Source organism: Arachis duranensis, chromosome 1 (assembly GCF_000817695.3).
Source record: "Arachis duranensis cultivar V14167 chromosome 1, aradu.V14167.gnm2.J7QH, whole genome shotgun sequence".
Taxonomy (NCBI): Eukaryota; Viridiplantae; Streptophyta; class Magnoliopsida; order Fabales; family Fabaceae; genus Arachis; species Arachis duranensis.
The window spans coordinates 8298677-8308969 of NC_029772.3; the positions used below are offsets into that span (position 1 = coordinate 8298677).

General features: G+C 26.6%; 2 protein-coding genes across 2 annotated transcripts in view; one reads left to right on the forward strand and one right to left on the reverse strand.

Annotated features, from left to right (window-relative positions):
- Positions 1 to 5207, forward strand: part of LOC107495562 (cold-responsive protein kinase 1) — a 6101-nt gene extending 894 nt beyond the window's left edge. The window contains exons 2-8 of the mRNA XM_016116711.3: positions 1449 to 1855; positions 2408 to 2542; positions 2708 to 2835; positions 2939 to 3152; positions 3668 to 3899; positions 4113 to 4263; positions 4704 to 5207. Of these exons, the coding sequence (XP_015972197.1) occupies positions 1449 to 1855; positions 2408 to 2542; positions 2708 to 2835; positions 2939 to 3152; positions 3668 to 3899; positions 4113 to 4263; positions 4704 to 5036 (1600 nt within the window). The 3' untranslated portion in view covers positions 5037 to 5207. The remainder of the gene's footprint in view (positions 1 to 1448; positions 1856 to 2407; positions 2543 to 2707; positions 2836 to 2938; positions 3153 to 3667; positions 3900 to 4112; positions 4264 to 4703) is intronic.
- Positions 5208 to 5705: 498 nt separating this feature from the next.
- Positions 5706 to 10293, reverse strand: part of LOC107495578 (cysteine-rich receptor-like protein kinase 42) — a 6429-nt gene continuing 1841 nt past the window's right edge. The window contains exons 3-8 of the mRNA XM_016116729.3: positions 9934 to 10056; positions 9714 to 9841; positions 8934 to 9147; positions 7583 to 7814; positions 6418 to 6571; positions 5706 to 6270 (exon numbers count right to left, since the gene is read on the reverse strand). Of these exons, the coding sequence (XP_015972215.3) occupies positions 5947 to 6270; positions 6418 to 6571; positions 7583 to 7814; positions 8934 to 9147; positions 9714 to 9841; positions 9934 to 10056 (1175 nt within the window). The 3' untranslated portion in view covers positions 5706 to 5946. The remainder of the gene's footprint in view (positions 6271 to 6417; positions 6572 to 7582; positions 7815 to 8933; positions 9148 to 9713; positions 9842 to 9933; positions 10057 to 10293) is intronic.

Genomic DNA, 10293 nt, shown 5'->3' on the forward strand with positions numbered 1-10293 from the left:
ACCAGTGTATTAATGTCTAAATATTAAGAAAGAAGAAAAAAATGTCTCAGCAATGAATTATTAACAGGCGATGATATAATAATGCATGATTACTTTTTTTTAGTTGAATTTTTTTTTGGAATTTCTCATATAATATTATACTAATTTTTAGTATAACATGTTAGAGGATAACGAAATAAGATAATATATAGTTGATTTAGTGGATTTTTGTGCAACTTGCATGTTATTGCTATCGTATCATTAGGAATTTGATGAGATACCATTATCAATATTTTTATGTCATGCTTTATACACATTCCCAATAATAATACATAATACATTATTCTATATTTTATAGCCGTCTATATAGTATATATATATGGTCCAACAATATATTATTAATTATATTTGTCTATGTTGGTGGCGCATAAATAAATTTAGATGTGCAAGTTCAGACTTTGTTGCCCGTTGCTTATCCAAATGCGTTGACCAAAAATAGTAGTATATAGGAATATGATTAATAACTTACTTTTATATGATTAGATATAAGAAAATGGAATGAGAGACAGAGTGAGGCAGAGTTTGGAACAATTACAGAAAGAAATTAAAGGAGGAGGGAAAGTGAAACTGTGGTGGGAGACAAGGGATTTCTACCTAAAAAAAAATTTAAAATTTTTTTCATGGTATTGTGCAATGTTTATCCTTATCAAATACATACGAAATATGAATTTTTTTGATAAATTATTTTGCAACTACTCTTTTCATAAAGTGATTAACATATTTTTTTTTCTAATAATATATCTAATTTTTAATAAGTCTAATTTTAATATATTAATAGTATAAAATATAAGATTCTAAAAATTAAATCGGTCATANAATCCTTAAAAATTACACCACCGTTTGAGTTTGATTTAATTCTCAGGCAATCGTCAAATTACATATATAATTAATAAAAAAGATGGTTACTTTTACTAACATAAGTTACATAATTGGATGTATATACAAAAGGGGATGCTCCCATAAAGACGCATAAAACGTCTTTTTTTAAAGATATTTTTTAATAATTAAAATTTAATATATATAATCACTTAAATTGTATTATTTTTGTCAAAATTAGGTTAGACAAATTAATTTGACCGAAAAATAGTGAATTAAATTTTGAATCGGTCTAAATTAATATTATTTTTTTATAAAAAATTACTACAATACCCCTATTATATAAAATGATTAAAATATTTTTATTATATATATTAATTTTGAGAATCCTAAATTCTAATCATTTTCTTCTCTGTCGTGTCGTTATAGGATTAGAATTTAATACAAAAACTACATTAAACTCATAATTAATCAAAATTAAATTCATTTTTAATAAATATAAAATTAGTTTACATTTTTAGTAATTGGAATTTCCAACATCACACTTAAATATTTTATGATCAAAATAATAATTCTTCTTTGAATGTATTTAGGTACGAAAGCAGTGGATTCTTCAACCAAACAACTCTACCGGGTAACAGCATGATTTGTGGTAACAAAACTGCAAGTGGAGGATCAAATGCTTTCAATGGAGTTACACAAAAAGTGCTACAAGATTTGCAAACAGCAACACCAAGAATTCCCGGTTACTTTGCAGCTACCAAGACACAAGTAGCCGCCGGCAGCGGCGGCGCAATCTATGCCATCGCACAATGTGCTCAATCCGTGTCTGAGGGAGGTTGTTCGGAATGCTTGAATGTTGGTGTAACCAACATTCAAAGTTGTCTTCCTAACACAGATGGTAGAGCATATGATGCTGGTTGTTTTATGAGATATTCTATGACACCATTCTTTGCTGATAACAAAGTTGTTGATGTCACACCATATTTGAAACAACAAGGTATATAGAATATAGAATTATAATTTTTAGTGAAATTACAAAATTACCCTCAAAAGATAGGTTATTTAGTAGTTGTTTTTAAGTTGTTTAGAAAATTTTTTATTTAGTAATTTTTGGTAGATAATTTTATCATTTTACTCTTCTTTTAAGTTTGTTTTGTATGCATATATATAAATGTATATTTTACAAATCATTGTGCATCTAAAATAGTAGATTTCTTGGAACTAAGGCAAATGTATGAAAATGAGTTATTTATTAAATATTTACTTATGGAAAAGTCTAGGAGCCAGCAGTTTTATTGAATTTTGGCCAGCATGTAACCAGCAGAGGAAGGTGAGTCATTGGATGAAATCTCACACCAATCTCACACCATCAAATCATCATTGATGGCTAGTTGATGGCTAACAATTACAAAAATTGCTGCCCCTAGCATTACTCTTTACTTATTTAGTAGTGGTGAAAATTTGTTATTTTTCTTGATGTTATATTAATTACTTGGAAATGAGGTCAATGGAAAATTATATATATAATTATTTTTTCCCCTTGTCTTAGAAGGAGGAAATTCAAGCAACAACAAAGGGGCTATTATTGGTGGTGTTATTGGAGGTGTAGTACTTTTTATGATTCTCTTTGCATTGTTTCTGTGGCTTAGAAGAAACAAGAAATTACCAACAAGAGGTCCTAGAGGTGAGACACTAATTATTGTGAAGTCTAATAATATATTTTGATGGTTCTTACTAAAAAAAAAAATACAATGCCACATCATTTAATGTTTGGAAAATATAAATTATGCATGTAGAATAATTCATTTACTTAAGAGATTCAAAATTATTTATAGGTTTTTTTTATCAGGTGACTTATTGGGAGCTACTGAGTTGAAAGGTCCAGTTACTTATAGGTATAAAGATTTAAAAAGTGCAACAAAAAATTTTAGTGATGAAAATAAACTAGGAGAAGGAGGTTTTGGAGATGTATACAAGGTAATTAATAACCATGTGTTTTTTAAGTATAATTATTATGTTTATGCTATGTAGAGGTCATTATTATATAAATGAGCATATAATAATTTAATTTATGGTACAGGGTACTCTGAAAAATGGAAAAATAGTTGCTGTGAAGAAATTGGCTTTAGGCCAATCAAGAAAAATTGATGAAAGTTTTGAAAGTGAAGTGAAGCTTATAAGTAATGTTCACCATCGGAATCTGGTTAGACTCCTTGGATGTTGTAGTAAGGGACCAGAAAGAATCCTTGTTTATGAGTACATGGCAAATAGCAGCCTTGACAGATATTTATTTGGTAACTTATTTCTTTTTTCAATCTAAGTATTTTCTTAAACTAAAATTTTGTTGACCAAAAAAAAAAAAGAACTAAAATGTTGCATAAATAATTAATTTTAACATTTATAGATAATTAATTATATACAAATAAGTAACAGATTATAATCAAATTAGGTTGGTTTATTGGTTAGCTCACTAGTCCGCTTAAGTAAGTGTTAGGAGTTTGAATCTCGTCTTGTGCATGTTGTAACTCATTGGCCAGCGATAAATTCTTAAATGGAGCTCAGAACTGTGGCAAATTAATCTTTGATCTGTCAAGTTGAGAGATAATGTGAAAAATAAAAGAAACGCAACAGATATGAGTTTCTCATAACATTATTTATCTAACATTTCTTTTTTTTTTGTTTTTAAATTTTGATCATTATACATAAAAAAAGAAATATGTATTATAAGGCTCACATAACAAGCTCAAACTAATATGCCTTTATAGTTTTCCTTTTTATTGACCATTTATTTATTTATTTTTTAAATTAGGTGAGAAGAAGGGTAATCTGAATTGGAAACAAAGGTATGATATAATTGTAGGCACAGCAAGAGGTCTTGCATATCTACATGAGGATTTCCATGTTTGTATCATACACAGAGATATAAAAACTAGCAACATACTATTGGATGATGATCTTCAACCTAGAATTGCTGACTTTGGTTTAGCAAGGCTTCTACCTGAGGACAAATCTCACCTTAGCACAAAATTTGCAGGAACTCTGTAAGTCAAAACAAGTGCAATAATATATGGTCACACTGTTAACCTCAGGTGCAATTAACTTCACGTGAAATTGATAACTAGTCAAATTATTTATTGTCTCTCAACTATCAACTTCAAGTGAAGTTGACTGTACTTGAATTTTCACTTAATTTCAAATAAGTTATATTTTTTTATCGATTATGTTATAAAATTGTGCAATTAATTAATTGACAGAGGATATACGGCACCTGAGTATGCAATTCATGGTCAATTATCAGAGAAAGCTGATGCTTATAGCTATGGTGTTGTGGTCCTAGAAATTATAAGTGGTCAAAAGAGTAGTGAATTGAGAGATGATGCTGACGGTGAATTTCTCCTTCAAAGGGTATGCGATTTCAAAGAATTAAACCCAGCTTACCTGTTAAGGATTATTTGATTTGTGAAAAAAAATTAATTTTTCAACTTCATTTGTTTACAAATTTTCTTAAACAGTTAAAATTAAAATAAATTGTTGAAAATAAAAATATAAAAATTTTTACAAATCAAACAATTCTAAAGCACTGTTTCATAATTCAAAATTTTTAACAAATTTCTAATCATTTAAGTAATTGGTTTAAGCAGTTTTTATTATTAATTTAAATAGTCTGTAACACATTAGCAAATCATTTGTTATAAAAGTCACTTAGACTAATTATTTAGATAGTTAGTCATCAATTAAAATTTTTTAAATTGTGCTTTGTTCTTCAGATAAAGAATAATTAGGGAACAAAAACAACATTTACTCTAACTATTATAACTTTGGTTGTAACAATAATTACTCAACAGGCATGGAAACTGTATGAGAAAGACATGCACTTGGAGCTAGTGGACCCCACATTGGACCCTGAAGAGTATAGTTCAGAAGAAGTGAAGAGAATCATAGAAATTGCTTTGTTATGCACTCAAGCATCACCTTCCACAAGGCCAACAATGTCCGAGGTAGTTCTCTTACTCAAGAGTAAGAACTTATTGATGGAGAATATGATGAGACCTACTATGCCTGTCTTTGTTCATTCTAGTAATGTTAGGTCTCAACATGACACATCTACTTCAACTGCTTCATCATCTGTGTCTGCATCCAAAGCTACAGTTTCCACTTCAGTACTATCTGCTCGCTGAATAAGTGAATATGTGTATGTGTTAAAAGAAAAAAAAGATTAGGCTTTTTAATTTCTTTCTTTAGTGTTCTTAAGATTGTACATTAAGATATTAAATAATAAATACTGATATGTTAAATGGTGTTTGTTTTGTTCATAGTATGATATATTAATGATATATAAATTTTAAAAATATATATATAAAATATACATATTTAGTAAAAATTGAAGAGTTAAGGCACAAATATAATATTAGATTTGAGATTTAGATTTTTAATATAATTTTGTATTTTTTTTTATGTTTAAATTTTGTTTTGTATCTTCATCATCTTTATCATTAATAACAACAGAGATAAAATTAATTTTTAATGACAAATATATTTATGTCTTTCTATTAGTCTCTTAATAATTTAACAAACTATATAGTTATGTACATTTATCATGTACATTTATCACTTGATATATTTGATTATTATCAAGCATTGTGGTCTGTAATCTAGATTTCATTCTCGTTGATTTAAGTTTTGTCAACTGCCAAGGTAGGATGTTCACCTATTATCAATAAAATAGTTTTACATGTTTAATTACGTAATGTCACACTAACAAAAATAACTATTTTTTACATTAATCATGTGAATGATCATTAAAAAAATAAATGTGATTATATGACTGTATAAAACGATTTATAGTATCAATGTATCAAAATTAAACTCTTTATATATATACCCTAATAAACTCTAGAATATGATGCACAACTTTTGGTCCTTCATATATCACTTTACAGGTAGGTAGTAACGGATAGCGACAATTTTAAAGACAGATTGCGATAATTTAAAGAAACCGTTGTCATTATCTGCTGTCTTTTATCTAACAACTCTCAGTTATCAACTTAACGTAAAGTTGACTGCACCTGAATTTTTACCAAATCATAATCATCTTGCTGATACTATAGAAGTGGAGACAGTAGCATTGGAAGTAGTTGTAGAGGAACCAGCGGTTGAAGCAGAAATATCTCCTCTGGCTTTCATATTTGACTCAACAAACACAGGCATTGAAGGTTGCATATTCTCAAATAAGCCTTTGCTTTTTAGTAACACAACTACTTCAGACATTGTTGGCCTCATTGATGCTGATGCTTGAGTGCACATCAATGCAATTTCCATTATTTTCTTCACTTCGCCTGTTTCATATTCATTAGCTTCTATGCTTTTGTCCACTAACTCTACGTGCATTCCTTCCTCGTGCAGTTTCCATGCCTATTAAATTTAAAAATACAAACATGAGCCAAAATATTTTGAAGGAATACAAGGTTTAAATAAGTTAACCTTTTCAAGAACCAAATTCAATATATATTAGCAAAATCATATTTAAATTAGAGAAAAATATATAAAAATTTTTCTTACTCGTTGAAGAAGATATTCATGTCCATTATCGTCAACCTTCATTTCGGTACTCTTTTGACCACTTATAATTTCTAGAACTACAATGCCATAACTATAAGTGTCTGCTTTTTCTGATAATTGGCCATGAATTGCATATTCAGGTGCTGTATATCCTCTGTTAAGTTCATAAAAGTTATATCATAGTTAAATAAAGTATAAATTAGGTTTAATTACTTTGTCAGTTTTTATAGTTTCACTGAATTTTTAATTAGATCCTTGTACTTTTTTTTCGATTGAGTCTCTGTACCATATTAGATTTTGTAATTAAGTCTTTACTGTGATAAAAATATTGGAATTAACAGAATATTCCGTTAAACAAAATGAATATACCTAACACTTGATTGAATATTTTATATAGTTTAACAGAATATTCTGTTAATTTTAACGTTTTTATCACAGTAGAGACTTAATTACAAAATTTAATATGGTATAGGGACTCAATTAAAAAAAATATATGAAAACCTAATTAAAAATTCAATAAAACTATAGGAATCGATAGAATAATTAAACCTATAAACTATTCTTGCAAATAAGTGTGTCTTTGGTAATGAGACTAATGATTTATTTACATTCAAATTATTTAGTAGAACCTAACATTTAATTTTCTTGATATAAGATATTTTTTTCACTTTCTCAATTAAAGAAATAATGCTCTTTTTAATTAGATGAGTCTCTTTTTCCTTCTAAAATAAAGATTCATGGAAACAAATTAAACGATTTTTTTTCTTTTTTCACATACATACAAGGTTACTAAACAAATATAATAAATAGGACAAACATTTACAATAAGCAAGCTTATTAAAATATTTTCAAGCATGATAATTTTGGGTATATATTCAAATAGGTCTTTGAAAATTTTAGCATCGAATATTTTTATTTTTAAAAAAATTTTATTATATTGAGATCATTAAACTTTACAAAAATAAAATATATAGATCTTTTTATCACATTTTTAAAGATTTATTTGTCTATATAAAAATAATAGATTTTACTAATAAAGACTTATATATCTTATTTTTGTAAAATTTAAAAATTTTAATGTAATAAAAAAAATTTTAAAAATAAAAACATTCGATACGAAATTTTTTAAGAATCTATTTAGAATATACTCTATTAATCAACTTACAATGTTCCTGCAAATCTTGTGCTAAGATGAGATTGATCCCCAGGAAGAAGTCTAGCCAAACCAAAATCAGCAATTTTAGGTTGAAGATCATCATCCAATAGAATATTTCCACTCTTTATATCTCTGTGAATAATAGAAACATGGAATTCCTCATGAAGATAGGCCAATCCCCTTGCTGTCCCTAAAATTATGTCACAACGTTGTCTCCAATTCAGGGAGCCTTTCTTGTTACCTGCCTCACAAGTGCAAAAACAGAGTATACGTTTAGAGAATGTAAGGCTCTTTAAAAAATAAGTTTAACTATTTAGTTGGTTTTTATAAATTTATTAAATTTGTAATTAGATTTTTATATTTTTATTTAAATTTTTATATTGTTTTTAATTTAATAATTAAGTCATTTTTATATAAGAACGTTAAAATTAATNTAATAAAAGATTTAATTAAGTTTTTAATTGTAGATACTTTTAATTTGTAATTAATTCAAATATTTTTTATACTAGAAAGGATTTAATTACAAAATTAAAAACAGTGTAAAAACTCAATTAAAAGAAAAAAAAGATATAAGAACCTAATTATGCTAGGTAATCAAACGTAAAAAAAAAGGTTATACTAGGTAATCAATGACTTTCTTGAACAACATGAACAATGGACTCTAAAATTGGTCGAATTCAAATAAAACATACTACACTCTAAATTACTCATCTAAATCTTAATATTAAAATAACCATTCGCACACTTAGTGAATTGAACATCCGATATATCCATTGTTCACATTATTTAATATTTTTATTGTCTATCTATATCTTTTCAAAAAAACAATATAATAAAATGGTTAACCTGATTAGTAAGTTATCTTTAAATTTTAATTATTTATCAAAGATATAATAAAATAGAGCATTAAAATTTATCTAATTAATAAACAATACAATACTAAATCCTCTTTATGTGGTAAGAAATTGTTTAAGGAGAGTAGTTTAGTTTAGTTCAGAGCCTTATTAGGAAGTAGGAGAAGCAATTTTTTTTAATTATAAAAAGTCACAATACATATGTTTTACCCCATTAAAATAATTTATTTATAAACTATTATTAATAAAAGTTTTTATACTTAAAGAGATAGTATTATTTAATTTAATTAATTTAGTTACTAAAGTTAATAAATACAATAAAACGACTTTGTTTCATTCATCCATACAAATTTAGTTACTAGATTTAATAACGTAAAAAATTAAATTAAGTATTTTCTAGTATAGTCCTAACTCCTACAACCTTAAAGATTAAAGTAACCATTTAATCAAAAAATAAATTATGGAGTAATAAAATGCATAAATGAGAGATGGATGTAGGTTATTACCAAATAAGAATCTATCAAGGCTACTATTTGCCATGTATTCATAAACAAGGATTCTCTCTTGGCCTTTGCTACAACAACCAAGAAGCCTCACCAGATTCCTATGGTGCACATTACTAATCAGCTTTACTTCACTCTCAAAATGATCTTCCATTTTGTCAGTTTGCCCCAAAATCAATTTCTTCACTGCCACAACTTTCCCATTTTTAAGAGTACCCTGCTTAATAAACATGAATATTATCAAAGTTTAAAAATGAAAATGGTTTATTTTAAAAAGATTTAATTATTCCGTTGATCTCTATAATTTTATCGAATTTTTAATTAGGCTCTTTTTTTTTTCAATTGAATTCTTATATTATATCAGATTTTATAATTAAGTTCTTGTTGTCACAAAAACATTAAAATCAACTGAATATTCTATTAAACAAAATAGAATACAATCAAGAATTAGGCATATTCATTTTGTTTAATGGAATATTCTATTAATTTTAACGTTTTGTTATGACAGAAATTTAATTACAAAATCTAATATAATATAGTGATCCAATTAAAAAAAATATAAAGACCTATTTAAGAATTGGATAACACTATGAGACCGATAAAGTAATTAAACCTTTTAAAAATTATCTTATTTTTCTTTTATATTCTTTGAGCATGATCTTAATTGAGTAAGCTTTTTTTTTTTCCAATTTGGGTACTCGTGTATTAATAATCTCTAAAAGATGTGATTAATTTTCTAGAATCCTTAATAATTAAAAAATATAAAAAAAAACTTAAGTTTACCTTGTACACATTACCAAAACCCCCTTCTCCTAATTTATTTTCTTCACTGAAATTTTTTGTTGCAGCTTTCAAATCATTATACTTGTAATTAACTGGACCTTTCAACTCGGTTGCTCCCAATATATCCCCTGCCATATGTGAAAGCATGAATTGCTTAACAAAATAAAAATAAAAATAAAAACATTAAATTAAAAAAATCTTCATTTTCTAATTGTTTTACCTCTAGGAACCCTTTTGGGTTTTTTTGAATGTCTATACCATGCAAATAATGCAAGAAGGATCACAACAAGAACTACACCTCCACCAACACCACCTATAATGGCCCACTTCTTGCTTGAACCTCCTATATTCAAAAGGGGGAAAATTAATAGTGTCAAAAGTTATTAGTTTAACTTAATTAATTAGAGGTTATTATAAAGATATAGCGTAACGGTAAATCTTTCAAAAGTATATTTCTAATCATAATTCATATATATAAATAACAAAAAATGTTGATTTTTTTGGTGATGATTTAAGATATTAAATATATTTGAATATTTTTGTCTAGAAGCTAAAATAATACCTAGAAAGACGTTTATAT